The 27675-nt window shown below is 35.4% G+C and overlaps 1 protein-coding gene across 7 annotated transcripts in view; it reads right to left on the reverse strand.

Annotated features, from left to right (window-relative positions):
• The window catches only part of PARP8 (poly(ADP-ribose) polymerase family member 8), a 188165-nt gene that overhangs the window by 103677 nt on the left and 56813 nt on the right, over positions 1-27675 (reverse strand). For 2 of the 7 annotated variants that reach the window (XM_055112394.2, XM_055112393.2), the window contains exons 4-5: positions 9956-10062; positions 7105-7225 (exon numbers count right to left, since the gene is read on the reverse strand). The exons of the other annotated variants lie outside the window; for them this stretch is intronic. In XM_055112394.2, the coding sequence (XP_054968369.1) occupies positions 7105-7225; positions 9956-10062 (228 nt within the window). The remainder of the gene's footprint in view (positions 1-7104; positions 7226-9955; positions 10063-27675) is intronic. 7 annotated transcript variants of the gene reach the window in all.

Raw genomic sequence — 27675 nt, forward strand, 5'->3', positions numbered from 1 at the left:
TAATGTTAAAACAGTTATCATAAGTATACTTAAGGATGTAAAGGAAAAACCAATCTGAAGAAGACAGAAACAAACAAAAACAGACTATCAGGGACTTATGGGGCACTAGCAAAAGAGCAAACATTTGTATATTAGAGTTTTAGAAGGCTGAAGAAAGAAAGAATAATGCAGAAAATATCAAGAAGAGCTGAAAATGTCCCAATTTGAGTGAAAGACAAAGATGTGTTGAATAAAGAAGCTCAGAAAATCTGAAACAGGAAAGCACAAAGCAAATTACACCTAGGTACATGCAGTCAAACTGCTGAAAACCAAATGTAAGGAAACATTCTAAAAGAAGTCAGAGAAAAATAAAACGACATATTACACACAAGGAAACAGTGATAAGAACCAATGTTGACTTTTGGGGAGGGGAGGAGACAACTGTTCAGCCAGAATTCTCTATTCAGCCCATATATTATACATACAGATCCACCAAAAACAAAGGAAAAATAAAACAACTTTCAGATAAAAGAAAATTGTGAAAATTGGTCCCCAGCAGACCTGCAGTATAAGAAGTCTTAAACAAAGCTCTTCTTGATGAATGATACCAGACGGAAAGTCAAAAGAATGAAAAGCACTGAAAACTGTAAATATAAAACACTATTTTTTTAATGCTTTAAAAATACATTTGACTGTTAAAAAGTAAAATTATAGCACTTCACACACATATGATTACAGCATTGTAACAGGGAGGGGTAGGATGGTCTTAAACAGTTGCAAGGTCCTTGCATATTATGTAAAATGAAGTTGCAAAATCCTTACATATGATGTAAAATGATATATTAACCCTAAATAATAACTATCAGAAAAGGAAATATCCCTATAGCATGTACACACACACACACACACACACACACAAACTGCTTAAAAAGCTAATAGATAAATTACACAATAATTCTAAAAATCATTTTGGATCATTTAATCCAAAAGAAAGCAGGAAAGGAGGAACAAAAAACAGAAGGAACAAATAGAAAACAGAAAGTAAATAGAGCCTGAATCTAATCATATCAATAACTGCATTGAATGTTAATGGAACAAGACACACTGAATAAAAGGAAAAGATTACCAGAATGGATAAAAAAGCAAGGTCTATACTAAAAATACAAAAAAAATTAGCCGGGCGCGGTGGCAGGCGCCTGTAGTCCCAGCTATTCGGGAGGCTGGGGCAGGAGAATGGCGTGAACCCGGGAGGCGGAGCTTGCAGTGAGCCGAGATCGCGCCACTGCACTCTAGCCTGGGCGACAGAGCGAGACTCCGTCTCAAAAAAAAAAAAAAAAAAAAAAGCAAGGTCTATCCTATCTTTAAGAGATCCATATTAAATATAGAGACACATATAGATTTAAGTAAAGAATGGAAAAGATACACCATGCAAACAATAAGCATCAGAAGACTGAGGACTACAGATATAAAGAGATCATTCGTAATGACAAACGTGTCAGTTCGTCAGGAAGAAGGCATACCAATCATAAATGTGTATGTACCTAATAACAAAGCCTCATAATATATGAAGCAAAACCTGACAGAAATAGAGGAAAAATGAACAACTCAACAATCATAATTTGAGTAATTAACAGAACCAGACCAAAAAGAAAAAAAAATTAAAAACACAGAATATTTGAAACTGATTTTCATAGAACACTATAACTGCAGAATATCAAGATAGATCATATACTGAGCTATAACACAAATCTCAATAAATTTGAATGAATGGATGAACATGAGTCAGCATAGCTTATACCCTGGGTTCCCTGGCTCATCTTGCCCTTATGACATTTGAGTCTTAAGTCCTTGAAAAGAGTTCCCAACTCCACCAGTCAAATCCCTGGCATGCTGCTCAGTCCTTGGAAAGAGATTAGGAAGAGACAAAAAAAAAAAAAAAACACAACTGAATAAGTAGATGAGTAGAAAAGAAGTATGATTAGTAATCAGACCAAGTTTGATACATTTTTATTTCATAAAGCAAATTTTTTCCATTTAAAAAAAATTTTTTTTTAGAGATGAGGTCTTGCTCTGTTGCCCAGGCTGGAGTACAATGGCATAATCATAGCTCACTGTAACCTCAAACTCCTGGGGTCAAGCAACTGCCCCCTGCAGCCTCCTGGGTAGATTGGACTACAGATTTGCACCACCACATACAGCTAATTTATTTTATTTTTGATAGAGACAGGGGTCTTGTTATATTGCCCAGGCTGATCTCAAACATCTGGCCTCAAGTGATCTTCCTGCCTCAGCCTTCTAAAGCACTGGGATTAAAACCATTAATCCCAGTTTTAATTCAAGGAACACTTTTTGGTAACCTGGTATGAACCAAACATTGTGTTAATGCCAAATAAGATTTAAACAGAAAAAAATATATATATCAGAGGTAACACCTTTGGATGGTTAATTTAGAGGGAACCAGAGAATATGATATATAAATATGACAGACAAAGGAACTTGAACATTTTAAAGCACAGTAGTATTTTTTTTTTACTTTTTATATAATATAGACTCACATAAAGTTGAAAAGACTGTACAAAAGTGTCATGTATATTACCCAGTTTCCTCCATTGCTTACATGTTATGTACCTACAGTAGAATATCAAATCCTGGAAACTGACATTAGTGCAAAGTTTGAGTATAGTTCTATGTTATTTTATCACATGTGCATCACATACCCATTACAGCAAACAAAATACAGAACTATTTGATCACACAAAAATTTCCCTTGTGCTACCTTTTTTAGAGACATATCCATCTCCCTTCACCCAAGCATCCTTAAGCCCAACAGCCACTAATCAGTTCCCTAGCTCTAAATTTTTTATCATTTCAAGAATAATACATAAATGGAATCAGAGATTATGAAGCATAACAGTATTTCCAGGCAGATTAGTATTTTGAACAATATACTCTGATAGCTAATATTTAGGATAGATTGAAGAAAAGAGAGATCAGATTAAGAAGCTATCATAGTAGTAAAATATGAGCACATATCAGTGAAAAGGTATGTATTAGGAATAAGAATGCAGGAACAAATGGCAGATGTTGGACCTCAGCCAATAGAGCAGCTTTGGAAATCATGGCCCTGAATCAACATGCCAAACATTAGAAGATAAAATATCCATGACAATGGTGCCCCAAAACAAGCTGGGGGGAAATGTACACTATGACCCCATATGAATTCATTTTCCCGTGATCCATTCCTTTATACTGTCGAATGGTACTATGTAGAAATAAAACTGATGATCAAGGCACCCTTCTGATCTGGCAGTGCTATGTGACAGAAGCTTGGCAATGCCAGAGATTATACTCAGTACTAAGCTGAATTAATTCCCAACAGCCTACCATCTCAACCAATGGCAATTGGCTTCATTTTTCATCTAAATCAATGTCTGAATCCAAAATGAGGCCTTAATTCATTCCTTTGTCTACCTCCAGTTAGAGGGCCTGTTGTAGTTCAAGACAGACAAATAGAAGTCCAATGCAGCTTTGAGGCTTACTAGCTGGGAGGCATAAGAAAAGTTGGTTAAACACTCACAGACTCAATCTCTATTTAGTAAAATGGAAGAATCCATACCTACCTTAAGAGCCTGCTGTGATGATTTAATGGCTTAACAGGTGCAAGGACCCCAGGACAATGCCAGACACATAACAGCAGGTGCTGAGTAATTTTAGTCAGCTTCCAATACAAGCAATTAAAATTTATAGGAGTGAAATTTACATGAATGAATGTTCTCTGGGAAACTCAATTTGCTAAAAAGTACAATATATTACATTTATCTGAGACCCAAACCAACACTGATTATTTTATTTTATGGTCGTATTGTCCTCATGATATTAGGAGACATTCCCATGTTCGTGAACGTACCTAATTTTTCAAATAGAAAATAGCAAACAGAAATCCTGCAAAATGATTCATCAGTCCCTTGTGCGACAGCATTTTCTCAGTGGTATACCAGAAGGAAAATCACCAGGACTGTAAAATCCTAATCAGTTTCACTTTGTGACTTGCAGAATTCTAAGGGAAACAATCTAGTACAAACAGACATGGATGATTGGCTCAAGGATCTAATGAGTAGTACCAAAAAAACGTGGAAAGAGCAAAGCTTAAGTAGATTGCAGAGTACTGTTAGTATGTGCTGTACATAATAAATACCATGTAGCAGGCAGAAAATATTGTCAAGAAGCATAAGTGAAAGTGAAAGAAGGTGGACATGAGAAGAAAGCAAAATCTAGAGCAAGTTCTGAATTCCTTTTAAAAGTCATACTCATCTTTTGTCCTCACATCCCTGGAGCAAGCTCTGAATTCCTATTCAGAGAAAAAAAAAAGCCTTCAGAATTTTGGGATATGCTGACTTACAATTAATTACATTGAGGTGCTTTGCCAGAAACTCAGGTCAGTCAAATATGTGTTTGGTATATATTATATGAACAGTGTGATGCATGGTTCTTAAAGTCACAACTTTGAAACCAGAATCTAAAAATTATTTTATTGCACCTCAATAATTTTCTAACAAAATGGTTACTTTCACCTCTTTTTCCTCTGAAAGCATCTGGCCCAACCAAAGACATCTCCCAATAGCCAACAACTTCTAAAGGAGTTCCCAAAGCAGCTGTCAGTTGCTCCATATCTACCTAATCCTGTATTCTCTTCATATATTTGTTTAGTCCTATAACTGGAACCATTTAATAAGGTCATTCTTGTATCTACACTTCCCAATCACTCCATTACCATCCTTTTCCTTCTGAAATGTCTGCAATGAGCTAAGAACAGATAGAGTCTGGTCTGAACTCCCAAGTTCATGGATCTAAGAAGAGTCTTTCAAAAGTAGTGGAAGATGGTAGTTCTATGTAATAAAGATTGGAACTTAGGCTTGAAGATAAAAGAATCTTAGACTTAAAAAAGAGTTTTTCGATGCACCAATTCATTATCTGATTTTACAAGCAGGGCCCATAACTGCCATCTGTAACGTCAAACTCCTGGATCCTCAGTTCATGCTTTTTCAACAACACCCAGAGGTTTTGACAGAACAAGTAAAAACCAGTATTTTATTGCACATTACCTTTTTACTTACCTGCTAATATTTAAAACAATTTCTCCAATAAACTACATCCTCGTATCTTTTATCCCTCCCAGTTAGATCACACTTTAAGAATTTAAATAAGAAAAAGCAAAAGGCAGAAACAAAAAATTGCACATGACAAACAATCCTCTACCCTAGCGAAGATGCTTAGGAGTACAGATCTCAATTTTATTTAATCAATTAATTTTTAATTTTATTTATTTATTTATGTTTTGGAGACAAGGTTTCACTTTGTCACCTAGGCTGGAATGCAATGGCCTCAAGCCTCCCAAACCTCTGGGATTACAGATTTGAGCCATCGTGCCTGGTTAGGTCTCAGTCTTTGTTCACTTGCAAGTCAGCAGTTGAAACCTGAGACCACATCTCACCCCCAGACACACTGGAGCTTTCTAGAAGAAAATTCACTCCAGCACTTATTAATTCTGTCTTCTTTACTCTTCAAGTGCTGCAGAGTGAAAGAGATGCTGTCCCACTACCCACCTCCAGACCCAACTCTAGTGTCTCAAGCTAGAAGGTAATTTGGGGCATACTAGAAGCTCACCTTTGCTACTTTAATGCCATTCAGTTCCCAAAACATTCACTTTCATGTTCATCATCATTTCACCCTCCAAAAACATTTTCAAATTGTGCAGGTCAATCAGCTACAGCATCCTCATTCTTCACCACTATGAGCTACAATCTTTTTGTCATTTATCCAGGGTTGGGGAGCTCTAGGACCTTCTTTTCCTCTTTACCAAAAATCTTGACATCACTCCCATCCATTTGGACAACGTTAAGCTGCACGTAGTTCCATGGCCTCGTTTTCCTTACCACTAGCTCACCAAATCTCCAAATGGCTATACCTTGAAGCTTGATTTGGAGTGAATGGCTCCCCTTCTAAAATCTCAAACCCCCATGTCCCACTTTCTAACCACAATTTTATAATTTTCCAGCTCTCACTCCTTTCCTCTTACTTCTAACATCCTTAAACAATGCATTCACTCTGTGTCTTTACCAGTCCCTCTGAGCTTCATTTTCATCTTCCCATGATTTTAGATACCTAACTGCTCTCTCCACAGCATCTTGGACTCCTTCAATGTGCAGCGCCTACCTTGCCCCTGCAGACTACCTGATCCTACCAGCTCCAAACTGCAGATTAGGTCATATTTGCCATGCTCAGCTCCTGGACCTGGGCTCTGAATGCTGCTGGAAAGGACAATGAAACTAAGGGGCCTGGTGCCCTACAGACATGTGGTTCTCAATATTATCTATTAACAACTCTGCTCAGTAACCTGAGAAACCCATTCTTCATAAACCCCCTTACTTTTTCTTCTTAGTTGTTTTTGCAAATTTTCACAGCTTTCCAAACACCGTATAACAACCTACCCTTTCACTCTCATCAAAATGCTTTCTTTCCACATTAAGAGAGATTATCATATGGTTACTTCCTCAAGTCATTCCCTCTATTCTGTCTCCCACCAACCACCTACAAGCTCATACTCCTCTCCTTGTACCCAGGAAGAAGGAACTATCTGTCCTTGTAATCTAAGATTAATCCATCTACTTGCTGCACAGAACTCATAAACCCACACTCCATTTGGGGCTTTGTTCTATTAATTTAATCTAACAATTCCACAATTTGAAATCTATCAAACATATGTAACTATGTGAGTGGGGAAAAAAACTAGCCACAAAGATATTAATGGTAGCATTATTTAAAATAAACAAATGTATTTGTTTTTAAGCCAAACTGCCAAAAATAGGATTATATGAACTACTGCACACAATATCTGCCCCCTCCCTTATTCAGAACCACTCAACATGAAGACAAGAACACTAAGTTCTCATTCTAGAAAATAAAATGTGGCCAGGGGCGATGGCTCACGCCTGTAATCCCGGCACTTTGGGAGGCCAAAGCGGGCGGATTACCTGAGTTCAAGAGTTCGAGACCAGCCTGGCCAATATGGCAAAACCCTGTCTCTACTAAAAACAGAAAAAATTAGCCAGGCGTGGTTGTGTGCACCTGTAATGCCAGCTAGTAGAAGGCTGAGGCAGGAGAATCACTTGAACCTGGGAGGCGGAGGTTGCAGTGAGCTGAGATCGCGCTATTGCACCCGGCCTGGGCAATAAGAATGAAATTCTACCTAAAAAAAAAAAAGAAAAGAAAAGAAAAGAAAAGAAAACACATCTTTCTCACCTATGAAATAAATTACGTATTACCCTTTACTAAGGTAAAAGGATGAAGACTCTTGCCCAACAAACATTAAGTTAGTTTCTCAATAATATATTTTCCTATTTTCAAAACTTATTTTGGTAATTTTTTAAGTTATACTTTCAGCAAGTGAAGTAACAGGATCAAAAGTAATGTTTTTGTTTGTTTGATTTTTAGAGAAGTGGCCAAGTCAGCAACTTCTATGCTTAAATATTACACTATAAGTTAAATGTCTGGACTTCTAAGTAAGCTATTTTCTCAACAGGGAGGAACCTGAGAGAACTAAGTCTGACATTGATTAGTAACATTGATGCAAGCTTTATAATGGTATTTTAAAAAGCAAGTGAGAAAATGGTTTTTTACACTACCTTAGTTCCATGCAAAAGACAACAACATATTTAAATAAAGCTGTGCTTCTCTCTTTTTCTTTACTCATGACTACAAATAAAAGGACAACAATACAATTCCAATAAAATATGAATAGTAGATAGAGCATGTCATCAAACACTAACACCTCGATTAAATTAATTATATAAATATTATTTCCATATTGCATCCCGAAAGTTTAATATCTTGAGCTTTTCTTTACTGAACACTTTGTAACTATAACTAATTCAGTATTCTTTTGATAAATATTCACTAACATGTAGATGTTTTTACCTTCACTGTTTTATATCTAAGTTCAAGTTTTAAGTCGTCATAAAAAGTTTAAAGAGGCTATAAATGATCTGCACAGCATACCAAGACAGAAAAACTAAATATGACTGAATAACTCTATAGCTCAACTAAGGCTTTGTCAAGGAAAGGGAACAAACACTATAAATATTTAGAAAGAACTTCGATAGTAAGATACAACCCTCAGCATCTTAAATATTTAAGGCAAATAAAATAAGTTCTTTCCAAGTTAATTTCTTGTGGAATATCAAATATATAATCTTTTTTTTTTTTCTTTTGAGAAAAGGTCTCACTCTATTGCCCAGGCTGGAGAGCAGTGGCACAATCACGGTTCACTGCAGCCTCGACTTCCTGGCAACAAGTAATCCTCCCACCTCAGCCTCCCAAGTAGCTAGAACTACAGACCCAAGTCACCATGCCTTGCTAAGTTTGAAAAAATTTAGTGTAGAGATGAGGTCTCAGTATGTTGGTCAGGCTGGTCTCAAACTCTTGGCCTCAAGCACCTCCTAAAATGCTGGGATTACAGACATGAGCCGCCATGCCATGCTCAAACATAATTTTAATAGCACCTAAAGCCCCCGCAAGACCTTCCCTATCTACGCATCTCATCTTTGTCTTGCCTCACTGTGCTCCAACTGTTCTCTCTATGCTCCACTGTTCTCGCTATGCTCCAACAAAAAAGACTCCTTTCAGTTCTTGAGCATGTTGTGTTCCCTCTGCCTGGAGAATTCTCTCTCCCCTCCTCCTTTTGACCTGGTTAACTCAGTCTCATCCTTCAGTTCTCAATTCAGATGTCATCTCCTAAGAAAAAACTTTGATGACCTTTCCCAGACTTGATCAGATCTTACTACGGAGCAGTTACACAGTTTGTAAATATGGCTGATTGTATGACTTATTAATATTTGCGTCCCCTGCTAAATCCATAGAGTAGAAGGCACCTGTTTTCTTCCCATTGTATTTCCAGCACCTACCATCTACCTAGCACATAGTGGGAACATTATAAATATATGTAGAATGAATGCTTACTAAAAATATATAAACCCAGGCCGGGCGCAGTAGCTCATGCCTGTAATCCCAGCACTTTGGGAGGCCTAGGTGGGTGGATCATGAGGTCAGGAGTTCAAGACCAGCCTGGCCAAGATGGTGAAACCCCGTCTCTACTAAAAATACAAAAAAATTAGCCAGGCGTGGTGGTGGGTGCCTGTAATCCCAGCTACTCAGGAGGCTGAGGCAGAGAATTGCTTGAACCTGGGAGGTGGAGGTTGCAGTGAGCCGAGATCAGAGATCCGAGATCGTGCCACCTCACTCCAGCGTGGGTGACAGAGCAAGACTCCGTCTCAAAAAAAATATATATATATATATGTATATACCCATTGATCTTCCAAGTCTGAATAAACTTCCTTACAAAATTATTGTGTAAATAAGAATTATTTTACAACCAGGAGAAAGAGCACAGACTTTAGTATACAATAGGCTTGAATTAAATTTTGCCTTTACAATATAAACCTCAGAAAATTAAATTGGCTAACTCCTTTCTGCTTATTTGGATTAATAATATCTACTCCACTAGTGTTGTGAAGAGGATTACAAGGAAGATGAAATATGGAAGAATGCAGCTGATGTAGCGAGAGGAGATGATCAAAAAAATGATTTCTCAACTCCCTCCCCACCCCCATCTCCCCACAAAAAAAATTAATGAATGAGTAAAAGCAGAATAAATCTGTAATGGACATCCAAAGGCCTCCTCAATATCCATTCCACTAATTCCTCTCCTTCTTCATATGGAAGCCCTAAGGTTTTCATGAGGAGAATCCCTTCTCCCAGGTGGAGAGGAAGACTGAATGACTGGATAAGCCATCAGGATAACAGATCCCCCTGCAATGGAAGGAAAGAGGAGTTACCTAGCCTGTGTCCTACACTTTGGCCTCAATGGTTGTTGGTTCAGGGTGCTCCATTCAGAGTAGAGCTTGGGACTTTGATTCAATACCTGTGGGAAGTCTCTTGCTCCTCCTAGATGTGAATGAGGAAGCAGACAGCTCTGGTCTCTGCTGGTTAGCCTTCTCACACCCACAGGGAAGCCAGTCTAGGAATGTGCTTGATACAGAAAAATGTGGAGCTTAGAAAATGTCAGAGACAGAGGCACAGCCCTGATGTAAACTAAGCCTACGTCCCATTATCAATAATAAATTTTTTATTACATGAACAAATAACTATCCTTTTTACTGTTTAAGCCAAGCTCGTCCAAGCCGTGGCCCACATGCAGTCCAGGATGGCTTTGAATGCAACTCAACACAAGTTTGTAAACTTTCTTAAAACATTATGAGGTTTTTTTGCTATTTTTTTTTTTTTTTTTTTAGCTTATCAGCTTTCTTTAGCATTAGTGTATTTTATGTGTGGCACAAGACAATTCTTCCACTGCGGCCCAGGGAAGCCAAAAGATTAGACACCATTGGTTTAAGCCAAAACAAATATTTTTGTTTCTTACAACTGAAATCATCCTAATTTTAGGCAGACCTGTTAAAGTGCTTGAGATGTTTCAGTGTAAGCATCTATAAGCTATTTGCATTAAAAACTGAATGTAAACATATAGCTTTGATTTAATTTTATGATTTTTACCTGATTATTTTAATGTAGTAAATACACAATTTGTTTAGAGTTTCAAGCAATATTCATAAATTTTATAGAATAAATTTTAGGTCATGATCTAAAAACAATTGTAATAAATTAGACATTTATACATTACATAAGAAAAAACTGCAAGCGCACAGGTTTTAATATTTTTCTGCTCGCCAAAGATAAAATCATTTTCTTCATGATTTAACAATTTTTCCCCTAGTGGTTACATGCTATTTCAGGCCTTCACAGGCACTGATTCATTACTCTGTTTAAATACTATATGTATGTAAAGCTACATTTGGAAAGCCCTAGTCCTATCCACTGCTTTTCTTGTTTCTTTTTGGATACAGTCTTTTGGGAGAACAGCAACTAAAGAGGGCAATAGTAATACTTTTATAGACTCCAGAATGGTATTTCTAAGTGGTTACTAAAATCAGTTAGCCTTTCACTATTCATTAAGCTTTCAGAACATGTTTTGTTCTCATAAGATTGTGTAAAGTATAATTATTTGAATTATAAGGGCACTGTGCTTAAATCTGACATATTTTGATGACATATTTTGATTAGTAAGTATTTAGTTAGCAAATGCAACTCATTCTTAAGCCAATGAATATGTAACTAAAAGCCTCAGTTACAAAAATCTAAGACAGCCGTGTGTATGGTCTTACCAAAGTAAAGGTGGCCATTTAACAAGACAGTGATGATTACAATGCCAATTTTGAATGTATGTCCAAACTAAGCTCTAAATGTAGATTTTTCATATGGAAGCAGAAGACAGAATGTTGACCCAAGATCCAATGAAACAAGAACTACATAAGATTTAAATAACTGGTGAGGGACATTCAATTGTGGCTATTTGTCTAGATACTGTTGATACTGTTTTAATATTCTATTTTCTAACATATTTATGAAGAAGTTCTTTTTAAGCTATATTTAATTCTGAATTTTATGGACGCTGCTTTTCTAAACTAAAATAAACATTTTAAAACAGCATATGATTCTCACTGATTACTCCAGAATTCAGAAACTCCTAATGAGTACCCTTATTCTCATGGCAAATATAGTTATTTTCACAGGTTGAATAAGAATATCTCTTCTTTTATTACCAGAATGTCATTGGATAACTCTATTTGGTAACCAAGGCTATCCCTGGAGTATCATATTTAAAATAATTTTCATTTAATCAGGAATAGCAAGCAACTATTAAGGAACAAGGAATGACTTTATATGTGGAATAAATGCCTACACACCCCTCCCAAGAAAACTGGCCTAAGAACTAGCTGATAGGTTCCCAGACTTACAGATGGTGAGGAAGGCCACTTTCTGGCAAAATGGGAATCTTAGTAAATTTTGGGAGCCTCAACCAGAAAGAAATTCACCAATTATATACATAAGTATTGAAGATAAAAATCAGGAGGAGAGAGTTTCTTCATTTTGTTTTTCTAGCCTCAAGAAAGCACTTTTTAAAGTCAAATCCCATCTTTCTTATGAAAATTTCAGAGGAAAAGTTAATTTTATCACCTTGATCAGTAGCTGCTCAACAGATCATGGTTCTAGATTTGCAAACTCCAGGAAGCCTACATGGTTAATGAATACTCTCACTGCAGGTTTTTTGTTTGTTTGGTTTTGGATGAAGAATTACCTTTGGAAATTATTTATGATCACAGGAGAGAAATTCTAAAGGAAAAACTGTAAAAACCTTGAAAAAGGGCAAAAAAGATCTTGGGTGTTTTTCCATTGGAATGATAGGCATAAATTATAGAAAACTGGTAATAATGTAAGTGATTCTTGTTCATGGCATTACAAATAAATTTTGTCTGCTAAAGAATATGTATCTCAGTAAGTTAAATGCCTGTACCTCCAAATGCTCATTTGAACCATCTTTATTTAGTATGCAAACATAAGCAAAGAATCTTTGGTATCCATAAATAAATGTCTCCTTATTTCAGATTAATTTAGGTGCTGAACTGATTAGGTTAACTTTGTAAACTCAGTAGACTTTGCTTAAAATACTTCTGGGTTTTGAAAAGTTAGAGGTAACTAAAATGTTCCAAATAGGCATTGGTTAAGTAATAGCATATCCATTACAAAGATGCTGCACCATTACAAAGATGCTGCAGCCACTAAAAGAGATATAAAACTAGCTTAATGAGGCTATAACCCCATCTCTGTTAAGAACAATGCATACTCAAATGCATACAAATGCACAGAAAAGTGTCTCTAAGGACATAAATCAATGTGTCACAAATTACTCTCTGTATGGATTTATAATTTTAACTTCTTTTGCAGGGTATGCTTTCGGTGGGTGGGGGGAGGTTTCTTGGTTCATTGATTGTTGTTATTCTTGATGGTGTTTGCCTTCTCTTTCTAATTTTTTGGGAATCAATTTTATTAACAGTAATCCAACATATTTACAGGGGGACACCACTAGATTTAATTCAAAACATAAATTCCATCCTTCAAATGAGAATACATTCACTAATAAAAGGGAGGGGGGGAATCCCCTAGATCTCCTGGCTTGATCCTACTCATCCTTCAGGTATTAGTTTACATTTTTACTTTCTTAAGCCCTCCCCCAGCTTCCACCCCCACTGCCCTACCTGACCTATACCAACCCCCACTTAAAACTTTTCTTAGTTGTAATTTGGATGAATATCAGATTAATGCTTCTTTCTCCCACTAGATCGTATTTCTCTATGTATCTTATTCACTGTTGTGTCCCAGATGCTCAATATATATGCAGGTTGCATCTTAAGAGATGTTCAAAATATATGTATAGCTCCCTCGTCAGGGACATTGAATGACTCTTAAAAATGGCAGAATAAAAAGTATTTTATGTCTTATCAAAGATAAACAACCTGAATCCAATTAACTGAAGTCTGTTTATAAGTCTCATTTTAGGAGAGATGAATAATACTTGTCTTTCACTCACAGAAACAGATTTTCAGCATATATAATATTTTAAGGGTTAGAATTTGGCCTATGATGTGTCTGCATGAAACAAATCATTCTAAGAGAATTTGATTGTACCATATAATGTAAAATTAGAACAAAGGAGTCACATTGTCCATGTATACATTATGTGCAGAGCATTCAAGTGCATTTATCTATAATTCAACAAGCCCAAAATCATGAAAATATTACACTTGATATTTGCAACATTGATTATAAAATCTGAACAAGCAGCAAAGGGCACTTCAAAGTCTTGAAATGTCAATATTTGTAGGCCATGCAAATATGTTTAAAATATATTCTGTTTGGGGAGCTACCCAGAAGCCAAACAAAAGTACACCAGAATCCTATTATAGTACAGTACTAACACACAAGAGAAGCAAGCATCAATCTATCTTATAAAAATGTTATTCCACTCACTACATACCCTACATTGCGCATGATGAATTTCTATTATAGTAATGTTATTACTAGATATTATAACTATATATTATTCTGCATATTTTAATATTAATTGTTATGATTTGAATTTTAGGATGGGCATAAATATCCCATTGTCTCAGCTTCCCTTTCTAGGCACTGCAGGTTAAAGAGTAAATCCATGTCTTGGCCTCCTTGATTTTGGCACTATGAATTCACTGAAGAAAATGAGAAAACTCCAATACTCAGGAAAAATTCACTTCTCTATGTCTAAAAATAAACATATCTTTAGCTGCAGATAAGTCAATGAAGAAATTTCTCAGGGTACAGACTTGGGGGAAAAGCAGACAGCAAGAGAGAGCACTAAATATTTATTTGATCAATCAATTTGAGACAGAAAATATATATTAGCCATCCCGGAGACATCTGCAATTTAGATGAGAATTATATAGCTCTAAAGACATAAAAAAGGAAAAGAGACTCAATTTTATATACTAGTAAATATATTACTGACAAATTAATTTGTTTGAATGATTATGTCTTTTCCAGCAAAGCATTCACCTACATCCTTCCCTTTGTTATCATGAAGGACTAAATATATGATTATCATGACTTTAATCCTCATGACTTTAGTTCTCCAGAGACAGCCCAAAGCAAATGAAGAACTGGACACTCCTACACCATCACACAAACCTTTCCTTCTCCTTTTTTCCCTTTCTTTTTCTGAAAAGGGCTGGGGAATCATGAAGAGAAGTAAAAGATAAAATTTCCTTCATGAGATTTCCCAATGCTCATCCTACCCCCAAAAAAGAGATCCATAGTAAAATATAGATTTCACATATACCAACTGACAAGAAGATAAACATCCAAATGGGATCTGAAATAAAACCTCCGTAAAAAAGGAAGATGGAGCTCAATGTTAAAAGCCTTTTTATCACTCTTTCAATATGTTTATATTTAACAACATTAAATCATAGGATTTTCTGAATGCTTCCAAAAGTATTTTTCATAACAAAGTATGTCACTTAAATTCATCTTCCTCATTAGTAAAGTTATCAGTTACTGTTCACGGTATGAAGAAAATAAGGAAATGCTATACATAACACAAGACAACTTAAGTTACGCTTTTGGAGGGAAGTGTGCAGTATTTGAGAACACACCAGAAACAAGTAAGTACTACAGATTTAAGGAAAAGATGGACAAGTAGGGGAACCAGATCTGTAAGAAACTGTAGGGAATCTGGCTTGGTAAGAAGGAAATAATCATAATAAATACTAAAATGAAGCCTCACATGACAAAAAAAAAAAGTTTGAATATGATGTAAAAACATTAGATTTTACCACAGATATAGAAAAATTGCCCTTTTATACAATTTAATACAACAAATTGTGAGGTTGTGAGTCAATAACTGAATAACTATTTTCTAAATTATTCAACCACGATTTCTGTCCCTGAGTATAGTTTAGTTGACATAAATACTGCTATCTATAGCTTAGTGTAGTTTTTCAAAAATTGATAATTTAAAGGTATTTAGCTAAAGTCAATAAATCAAGACATCATTTAGGAGGCTTTAAAAAACTACTTCATCAAGAATTCTAAAATGTGAAAAAGATTTTTTAAGAGAAAAAAGTATTTTTAAAAAACTATTGGTACTAACAGTTTGAATTTTCAGTTTTTAAAAGTCAAGCTGCCCAATAGGCACCATCTGTTAGGTCAGGAGCAAGTTTTTCGCCCATTTATTTTTTTTTTGTTTTGGTTTTTTTGTTTTTTTGAGCCTGTCACCCAGGCTGGAGTGCGGTGTGGCGCGATCTCGGCTCACTGCAACTACCACCTCCCTGGTTCAAGCAATTCCCCTGCTGAGTAGCTGGGATTATAGGCACACAACACCACGCCTGGCTAATTTTTTTGTATTTTTAGTAAAGACTGGGTTTCACCATGTTGGCCAGACTGTTCTCAAACTCCTGACCTCAGGCAATCCACCCGCTTTGGCCTCCCAAAGTGCTGGGATTACAGGCATGAGCCACCGCGCCCAGCCTTTCACCCATTTTTAATGTCATCTATGACCACAGATGAGAAATAAAAAAGCACTGTTATGTGAAAACTATTCACAGTTTCATTTCCTACACTTAAAAGATACGGCTGGTCGCGGTGGCTCACACCTGTAATCCCAGCACTTTGGGAGGCCAAGGCTGGCGGATCATGAGGTCAGGAGATCGAGACCATCCTTGCCAACACGGTGAAACCCCGTCTCTAATAAAAATACAAAAAATTAGCCGAGCGTGGTGGTGGGCGCCTGTAGTCCCAGCTACTCAGGAGGCTGAGGCAGGAGAATGGCATGAACCCGGGTGGCGGAGCTTGCAGTGAGACAAGATCGCGCCACTGCACTCCAGCTTGGACCACAGAGCGAGACTCCATCTCAAAAAAAAAGGAAAAAAAGAAAAAAATACAATCTGCTGAGTCAAAGCTATTGCATGTCATTTACATTATCATTAAAATAACAACTTTTACTACTATGTTCTCAAAGCCAAATTAGTCAACTATATACTGTTTCCAAAGAAGTGCTTTAATTAGTTTTTTATGCAAATATCAGTCGGTATATCTACTACGTCTATTCAGACTTTCTTTGAACCGTTTTTAGCAAATATTACAAAATATTGTTTGCATTTATAACTTAAATAAAACTGGTTTTAAAAATTACAAGTAATATACAGTAATTTCTACAGATAATACTATCATGTTTTGTGCTTGTTATAAGGTTCCCTTCCATATTGTATATAGTTCATTTTTCCAGATTCTAATTCCAATCTTTCTTAGAACCACTCACTAAATTACTATGTATCGTATTGTATTTCTACTGCCAGTGATGAGTAAGAAACCAATGTTCTCATGTTCACATACTAATTCTTCAGGAAAATTTATGATGATAAAGATTGTCATTATCTGAATCTTTAATTACCATCAGTTTGTGATATGAAACCCTGGTGGCCTAATGTGCTTCAAATTTCAGAAATTTCCTTTTTTTAGAGAAATAATCGAGGGCATATTTTACACAAAACCCTCAGTAAGAAACCGTGTCATTAAAAACAATAATATATCCGTAGGGAGATGCATGAACACTCCCACTATGTGGCAAATGTATGGGATATTTATAGAGAGGGCAAACTTTATATAATCTCATGTCTGTTCGAATAGGTTTGCCACTAAATATGTTTGGAGCAAATTTACAAAATAACCTGGCTTGAATTTTCAGAGCTTTTAAGAATCAGAAATTCTAGATAAGGAGCTGTATCCAACCTATATATTTCAAGTTTTAATACCTAAGAAGATTACTCATGAGACTAAGTTCTGTAATTAAGCAAATGCATAACTGAGTATAGTAAGAAATCTATAAATATATACCAAAGGGTTGAGTCCTATACCTCATGCTTTCCCAACGACTGCATCCAAAAAAATAACATTTCCCATCATACTACGATCAGGATGAATATATCTTTACAATGGAAATAACAAAAAGCTGTTTAGCGACCCTTTACTCAGGGTACAAGCACGTCTTTCTTCTTTAGCATATAAATAAATTTAAACTCTACCATATTTCCCAGATTTAGATGAGCCAGACCTGTACAAGCAAATGCACACTGCTATGCGTTTCCTATTTTACATTTTCATTTGACTCAAGTCCAACAGACCAACACACTCATTCTTTTGGACAGAAGAGCAAAAGAGAACTCAATTGAAAAAAGAAATTCAAAATTGAGAGATTTTTGATTTCACTCTCTAAAGGCCAAAGAATAAAAATTTTGGAAATTTGGAAAAAAATGTACATGTGATCTTGATTTCACAGAGTGTTAGGTTGGAACAGAAGTCAGAAATCACCCAGTTGCACATCCCTTATTTTACAGATGAACAAACATAAATTTAAAGAGACTCATTCAATTCCATGTGGAACCAGAAGCAGAGCCAGGTTTTCTGACATTTCCTCTAAGTCACTCAGCCTCTTGTGATTTTTCGCACTGACCTTTTTTGCTTACGGCAAGAAACTTCTGATTAGTTTGTGACAAGATCTAATCTTTCTTGCTCAAAGTATTCCTGAACATGCAGTCAACGGTGTAAAGTTACTGCCCCATGTGAGCCAAACTTCACTGGGTAATCTGCCCTTGCACATTACTTCCTTGTCTTCTGATTAATATGCCTAAGTTTATGCAGTAATTTCTTCATCTATTAACCCTCACCTTTGATCATTATTAACAAAACAACTTAATCTTATTCAAAAAGTATAAAATTATTCTCAAAGGAAATCACTTAAAATATAACAAAAATATCTCAATAATCTCTGGTTTTCAATAAATATTCCATCAACTAATGTACTGGTTCATATTAGCACATAATACATTCAGTTGAATCACATCAGCTCTTTTTAAGAAATAAGAATTGGTTTGTGAAATGGTTTGGCTGTGTCCGCAACCAAATCTCATCTTGAATGCAGTTCCTATAATCTCCACGTGTCATAGGAGGGACCCGGTGGGAGGTAATTTAATCATGGAGGCGGTTAACCCGATGCTGCTGTTCTCATAATAGTGAGTGAGTTCTCTTGAGATCTGATGGTTTTACAAAGGGCTTTTCCCCCTTTTGCTCAGCACTTTTCTCCCCTGCTATCATGTGAAGAAGGACATGGTTGCTTCCCCTTCTGCCATAATTGTAAATTTCCTGAGGCCTCCCCAGGCCTGTTGAACTGTGAGTCAATTAAACCTCTTTCCTTTATAAATTACCCTGTCTTGGGTATTTCTTCATAGCAGCATGAAAACGGACTAATACAGTTTGACATTTATAAAATTATACAGATTAACTAAAAAAATTAACAAAATTTAGACAAAACCAAATCCTGTTAAAATTCTCCTAAAATCTGAACTGAGAGCTCAATTAAATTACATGGGCTTTTAAAATCTACTTCAATTTTAGAAGAGGAACTATACAAGGTGCTTCCTAATTAGTAGTACACAAACAAAAACACTTTCTAATATCTTAATGTATTTCTGTATGTGCTCACTTTAAGAAAGCATTTAAAATGTTTATTTGACAATGCTTGCATTCTCAAATGCATATAGCTCCCTTCTTTTCTCACTCTGCATTGTAAAATGAATTCTGTTCAGCTAACCGACATTTAATAAAAGATAGAAAATGTTTCAAGGCCAAGCTTAATAGTCCTAATGTATACTTTTTTCCTTTTAAAACCAATGAGTATTTTTATGTTTAAAGTCTGCAAGGTGACAAGAAGGATACTGAAGCTGTCATCAGTGTCAAGAAGGAGTCCAAATTTATCAGTAAAGAAGAGAAGGAAAAACATTTGAGACAGCTAATCTTGAAGAGATGGATGGAAGATGCCTGAGGAGATATTCACACTTAACTGAAAAGGAATAACTCAGAAAGAGTAAGCTTTCTGAACGGCAAGAAAAACAAAATTTATTCCCAGAACACTCACAGACCTAGAGTTACAAAATGGACCATCTATCTGTTCCTTTTATTTTACACGCAAGAATATTAAGGCTCAGAGAGGTCTATCAATTTGTCCTAGTTACACAGCACTTGGTCCAGAACTTAGTTCTCCTTTGGTCCAAATACCTTTCATTACATTTTATCATTTCAACAATTGTTTAATTCAGTTTGTACAGCATATTTAGCAACTCATCAGAAATCAATTTAAAACAATTATGCAATGTATTAAATAGCCAAGTGTGAAAAAAAAGTTTTTCCCCTGTATGCTCTTTCCTTAGCAAAGCAAATTCTGTGAAAGGAGGCATATCTCACTCCATTTGGCATTACTTTTGCAAATTGATTAGTTATCCAGAGTTCCTATAACAATGAGATGACCCTACTAAAAACTATTTTTACTTAGTTCATAGTCACCAAAGCAGTATGAGAACAAAAATTTATCTAGTTTTATTTTGTTAGGTGAATGAGATTTTCACTTTAGAAGAGGAGCAGTTTTGAACAACTGCACACTAATGTGTTCCATAAGACTGGACCATAAAATTATCACATATCTAAGTAAATTTATGAAAAAAAATGTTTAACTCTCAGTCAGTTCCAATAAAAAATAGATAATAAGTTGCCTTTTTCAACATCAACAAACATCTTTGATTTGTCTCATCACATTTTTAAGTATTTTTCAGGTACATATATATCTCCAATATAAAATATGGAAAAACTTAAGTCTAAAATATTTATTATACAATTTCATTTTAAGAGTGACATCAAAATTATACTTTATACATTATGCAACATTTTAAACTTTGATGGAGAAGTTATCAACTCAAAAACAGCTAACTTCCTTGATATTAAAATACTTCAAATATTAAAATATTAGTTTTGTTTTCTCTTTGGGACATATTTCTAATAGCAGTCTCAAAAAAGGAAAGGAAAGACAACGAATTCTGGGAGAGCAGTAACTGACTTATTTGGGTGCCAAAAAAAAAAAATTGTGTAGTTCTTTAGGAACTGAGGAAACTATGAGACCTTAATTTAAACGTGTGATTCCTATGAAAACAAGGGCCCACCATAACAATAGACAGATTGATAAACTGCAAATTAAGTTGCACTCTGAATGTCATAGAGACAAAAAAATGAAAATGATGTCAATTTTAAAAGATAAATCAAAATGCTACTAAAACCTTCTCAAAACTCAAAATGTTAAGATCAACAGAATCATTTTTATGAGCTAATTCACAGATAAATTCAAGTCAGTCTAATTGCAATAGCATCAATTCATCACTTATACCCAACTCTAAAATTACAATATCAATGAAGCTTCTGCACTGGATGTTATCAATTAATAAAGGGAACAGGGAAATGCCTTAGAAATATTCATTAGAATTGATAGGAAATACTTAAGCCATCATTTACTTCTACCTAGAAAAATGACACAGAAGCAATCAGTGCTGGCACTCCCAAGGTCTCGGCACTGGCAAGAATTTTGAATTCAAAAGTTAACTCTCACTGATCATTAGTAGTTGGAACTCACACATTCATTCAACCAATTATGAAGTAAATGATTATTGAAGACCCACTCTGTGCCAACACAGGTGGAAAGTAAAAATAGACAGGGGCCTTGAATTCAGAAGTTTCTAGTCCAGCAAGGGAAAACACAATTAAAGTATCACCCAAATAAATGAAAATTATAGTTGTAATTTTCAACTCTGAAGGCGGACCACACCATGTATTGTGGCATCACATAAGGGCCCCATAACTTGACAAAGGGTACCAGGAAAGTTTCCTGCAGGATGCGATGATGGGACAAAAATACGTGGATGAGTAAAAGAAAATAATTGCGGAATTTGAATATACCATCCTCATTCTTCAAAATTTTCACTTTTTCAGCCTTATAGTTCCAAATTAAATGTAGAATCCAAACCTCCCTTTAGCGGTTATTATATTTTATTTCTCTATGTAGCCCTGGCACAGTGGAAGGTATAGACCATAACTGACATTCACACATTCTGTCAAAATTAACTAAAAACAAGCCTACAAGCCATGTACATTAACAGAAGTATTTTACTTTTGAACAATATAGTCCACACGTACTCTGGCCAAAAGCTGGATCAAAGCAGTTGACATACTACCTAAACAAAGAACAAAAATATGAAAACAGGGACAAAGTTTGAGTGGATCCATGTCCATCTTTTCAAAAGAACACCAAGTCCGGGTGGGAAGTGGGAGCAGGAGCGGGGACTGGGTACACTCCAACAACAGAAGGGAGTAGTTGGCACGCAAAAGCCAGGTCTGACTCACAACGTGTCTAAATGTGCCTGCAGTTCTTAGTACAAGGAAGTATCTCAAATGTTCATCTAAAGAAGTCATAAAAATACTACAGCCCACTGATAGGTAGAAAACTAAAGATAAAATGATTACCAAAAACTATTATCAGAGCTATGCCCTGTCCCTCACAAAATACTACTATACAAAGGAATTGTCTGTGTTTTTCTCACAACCTTCAGAAAGACCCTGGAAAATTTCAGATGGTTTTGATTTATGATTGTAAATGTCATCTTTACCAGATAGCATGAGATGGCCTAGTCCTCAAATGAGAGAGTAGTTCCTAATGACACAATCTTTGGGTTATTTCCACAAAAAGAATTAATATACGAAACAGAGAGATGTGTTATTCTAAAATACAAATTTCCTCTACAGTATTTCCACCCAACCTACCAAATAAAGCAGTCTTGCTTTAGAAGCAAGCAGAATGGCCTGTAGCATGAGGACAGAGATGATCCACAGCTGACAGGCCCTAGACCGTCTCCTTTGTACTTGCATATGACCAGCCTGCACAATTCCCAGTGGTTTTGCCCTTCTCAGAGAATATTCAGGAGCCAGCAAGTCTACATGAGCCCAGTGGGCAAAAGAGCTCCCTTGTGGGATTTCCCACACTGGGGTAAAGGAATTTCCTCAATCATCGCTGTGCTCAAGCCAACTTTGTTAAATGGGGCTTTGTTCCCAGTGGATTTTTAATTGACACATCATTGGCAATATACAATATGCTTTACAGTGGTTAGTGATGCTAATCATGTGGCTAAACAAGAAAAAGCAGCTTCCCCTCTTAGAGTTCGTGATCAGATCTGAGGTACTCCTATCAATAAAAACATATTTGTAAAATGGGGGAAAAAAAGTAAAGCTTGAAAAGTAGCTAATGAACTAGATTACACATACATCCTCCATTGGATAGATTTTTACTGAACACCTTTTTTGTACTACGCACTTAATGACATCATTAAATAAAACACCATAAATTCACTGTTATTGTATAGTCGAGGAAACAGACTCCCAAGTTTAGAAATGCTCCCAAAGTCACTGTGCTACTAAGGGAATTAAAGTGAAGCTTCAAACCCAGGTCTGTTTGACACACAGCTAAAATAAAAAAATAAAAAATAAGAAAAATAATAAGTAGGGAGGAGGACGACTTGTAACAACATGGCATAAGCTGTGGAATAACCACATATAAAGCAATCAAGTTGTCAGCTTTCAAAAATGAGGCATCACAATACCATAGGAGTAGGTAGCATAACCATAAACAGCTCAGGCTCTACAGGATGCGTCTCCGGTCATGACTTGAAGGAAATCTTGTGTATATGCACAAAATCAGAAAAACTAACTTTGTATACTATCTAAGCAGTATTGCTTACAAGCTGATAATGCCAACATTAGCAGTGTCATTTCAAAACACAAAAACCAACAGAGAAGAACACACTGATTATATTTTAGAAAGACTATCTTAAGATCCAGCAGATCTACTTCTATTGCAATTTAACTAAACTACAGACAGTTGCCTGAGCACAAGTGTTGTATACTGTATAAATAATGGAAACCGTTTGCCATGGAAAAAACAATCAGCAAATTTAAAAAATATCTTTTAACTTCTGTTAGCTAGCCCACTAATTTTGCTTTAATTGACAGCCATATTAGCAGTGAACACATGAAATATGTTTGAATTTCACAGATACCCTGACCGAACATGCATTCATGTTAGGGAGCAATATTTAGCCAATATTTTCCCAGATTAAAAGTGAGGATTTAAACATAAGATTTTTATTTGAACCTGTGTATAACTAAGTATCTTGCTAAAAGTACAGATGAATAATTCATTAATTGCCTTTTCTTACTTTAGACATTAGCCGTCATTTGATGCAACACAAACATGTAAGATGGTTCATGAAAAATAATGAAATTTATTTTACTGGTATTAAACTATTACATCGACAAAAATTAAAAGGCATTTAAGTACTTTAAAACAATACAAATGTTAAATAAAATATATTAAAGAGTATCATAATATATTGTGCAACCAATCTAAGTGCCCATCAACTAATGAGTGGATACAGAATGTGTTATATATATACATATACATACGTACATATATCTATACATATATAGTATACATACACATATGTGTATATATGTATATACACATACATACACATACACACACAATGGAATACTACTCAGCCACTAAAAAGGGACAAAATAATGTGTTCTACAGCAACATAGATGGCACTGGAGGCCATATTCTAAGTGAAGTAACTCAGGAGTGGAAAACCAAAAACCATACGTTTTCACTTAAAAGTGGGAGCTAAGCTACGAGTACGCAAAGGCAAACAGAGTGATATAATGGACTTTTGAGACTCAGAGTGGGAGGGAGGAAGGTGGTCTAGGGATAAAAAACTACACAGTAGGTACAATGTACACTACCTAGGTGACAGGTGCACTAAAATCTCAGAATTCACCACCGTGTAATTCATCCATGCAAAAAAAAACCACTTGTACCCCCAAAGCTACTGAAACAAAAACCAATAAAAAGAGAGCATCATAATATAGTCAAAATTGTAATATGTATTGCGTTTACCAAAAAAAATTAAAAACAAATAACATAATTACAATACATTCCTTAATAAAAGAATAAATTGTAGACAGATGGCAGAAGAGGAAAGTATTATCTTACATTTCACCATACATCATAAGCAGCCATTTCTGACAAATTGTGGAAACTCATCTACATATCAATTCATGTAGCTACAATTTTTTTCCCTGAACCAATCAACTTCTGCTTTCAGTAAAGAATAACCAAACTGATTTTTTTTTCTTTTGCTGTGCTGGCACATACACTGTGTCATTTAAAAGGAAATAAAGCAACACATTTGATTAGCTATAATTTATTTTAAATGCATCTACTGAAAACTTAGCAATTTGCATGCTTAATGAGGTAGGTAAAAGTAAAGAATCAATTTTCACATATATAATATAATTTCACTGAGCTATATTTATTTGTTCATTCCAAAAGCAGAAAAGAAAGGCATATAATATAAACAGACAATCGTATTTTCAAGAATTTCTACAGCTGGTCCTGAAGAATATTTATAGGCACATCATTTTACAGTTAGATGTTTGAAGGAGGGGATGCCTATAGTCCCAACTACTCAGGAGGCCGAGTAGGGTGGACCACTTAAGCCCAGGAGTTTGAGGCAAGCCTGGGGAATGCAGCAAGACCCTCTCTTTGTGAAAATGATTTTTTTAATTTAAAAATGAATGTTTGCCTAAAGAGAATAATTTCTCCTGGAGGATTTCAAATTCTCTACTTAATATTTAAAAGGAAAACTAAATTTCTCGTCAACAAATTTTAGAAAATAATTTCAATGCCTCACGAATTTAAAACTTTGACCAAGTAAAAAACTTTTTAATAATTCTCACCTTCCTCCTAAAAGAATATTTTTAAAATCTAATAAAGAATAGTAAAAAGCCTGTTTGGCAAAATCTGAAAATATTCCTTACTAATATATACTTTTTTCTTATGTTTCCTTTTCAGTCACTTAGTTTTGTCTTTTGATGTTCTTTCTACATACCTTTAAGAACTTAGTTTTTCCTCTAATTGTAAAAAGAGGTTAAGAGGTTTATCTAATGTCACACAATAAGAAGGTGACACAATTAGCACAAAAATCTAGTATCCATCCAGAACCAAACCTACCTAAATGAAATTAAATACAAATCAACCACACAAAAAAAAAATCACTTCTTTTAGAAAAGAAAGGCCTCTTCTCATCTTTGATATCCAAACACTCAGTCATATTAATATTGTAATTGCCATCATCATAATCATCATCACCAAAGTCTTGAGAAGGCAACTGTTTAATTTAGAAACTGAGAGACAACAATCTATACCTAGTAGAGAATACAATGAATTAAACACTTGAGAGATATTTAATACCTTTCCATTGCTTCCTAAGAAAGACAGGACTTCACTCTAGAATTCTGGAGTGAGTTTTGTAAAACATGAGACTTTCGATGTACACAATTATAAATATTTTTTAATTTATCAAAAATTTATCATTCAAGTCATCTAAAAGTTGATTCTCAAGAGAAAGAAATGTTTAGCTTACTACTACTATTTGCATGTAAAGGAAAAGCTATTATCATATGTAAGAGGCGAGAATATATTTTAACATTCACCAAGTGAAAAGGCTGGGCAAGATTTAATAACTCTCATCTTTAATCAGCAAATCATTTCAAATGGCATCTGATAACTGTTCACTGCTGCCAAGCTGCATTACAGATCATTCCAGTAAGCAGGCTATAAAGCAACACAATTAGAGAAGTTAATTATCTGCTGCAGAAATATTCATAATGTAGAGTGAACTGAAATATCTTCTTGATGCTGGACTATCCCAAACACTCCTAGTGAGTATACAACTCGCACCACATTACAGGGTTAGGAGAGAGCTGGGGTCATACCAGATGCATAGAATCTTTAAGCACATATAACATCCACACATGAACATTTTAACAAAATATCTGTCAGAGACAACACTCTATCTTCACCAAATCCCATTTCTATTTCCTCCAGGGCACACAGTTGGATTCCATGGGCCCAACGGTCTGAGAAGCAAATAGTTTTTTGGAACAATTCTGATATGACATTAGGTAATACTATAATAAACCTAGATTTCAAAAACTTAACACAATACAGGCTGACTTCTTGTACACATCATATTATATGAGGAAGAGTGGGGGACTCAGCTCCATACATTCACTGAGGGACCCAGGCTGGCTGACTGCTGTGTCCCACTATCGGCTAAGGCTTCATCCTCCTCTGCAAACTACTAGGGAAGCTGGGAAATGGAACATAGCTGTGCCCAAGGGGAGAGGGATTAGTAAACACATAGAAGTATATACCATATCTTTTAACCTTAGTCATACATTTGGCTTATTATAAAATGCCTTAATATTTACTTGGAAAACTCTTTCCTTAACTTTCGAACTTTGGTTTTCAGCGGCAGTGACACAAATGAGAAATGAATGGCAAAGAAAAACAACTATATATAATTTTAAAGCAGATCTCCATAAGCCTTAAAACTTTCTCAAAAACAACTACTCAGTCCAGCTGTCCCTCATCCTTCAAATATTATAATAAAACATTCACTAAGAAAACTGTAACATATTTTAATTGGACACACAAAAAAGGGAACAGCTTGGGCACACAAAATAAAATTTGGTTCAGCTACTTAGTCATGTTTCTTAATATTATTACAAAGCTACGACATTTTTAGGGCATGATATAGATACAGGAGAACATAAAATATAAAAAGAAGAACAGAGTATCTTACAAGAATTACCTGTAAAAAGAAGACAGAAAAAAATCAGAATTGCTTTAGCAGTTTTTTAATCATTACGTTTTGCGTACAAAGGCATGAGTTCTTACCAACCAATAAGAACTTTTTCCTACTAATGAGAAAGCTCTTTTATTAATTCACTCACCTTTTCTAGCTAAATAAGACACTAGTATGTTTAAAAATAAAATATAAAGAGTTACCAAAAGGCAGACAGGTTCAGCCACAGAACATCATCAATCTCATTCTGATAGTGGAGGCTGTTGCAGCTATACTCCACCCACTTGAATTAATCGGCCACAGAAATGAAAGGCACAGAACAATACAATCGGTTATTTAGTAAGTCACAGGTCCTTGACTTTTGGAATTAAGAAAAAAATGGGAGGGGAAGGTTCACTGAATTGAATATTCTCTCTCAACTCTGTCAGTTCTGAACTCTGAGATAAATTACAGAATACATGGACTACAACAGAAGGCACAATAACTTAATGCTTCTGAAATAGCTGGCCAATTTTTACATGCCAATAAATCATCTCAAATATGGTAGCATTACAAACTCTACCTGGGGTGATGGGGG

This window comes from Pan paniscus, chromosome 4 (assembly GCF_029289425.2).
Source record: "Pan paniscus chromosome 4, NHGRI_mPanPan1-v2.0_pri, whole genome shotgun sequence".
NCBI lineage: Eukaryota > Metazoa > Chordata > Mammalia > Primates > Hominidae > Pan > Pan paniscus.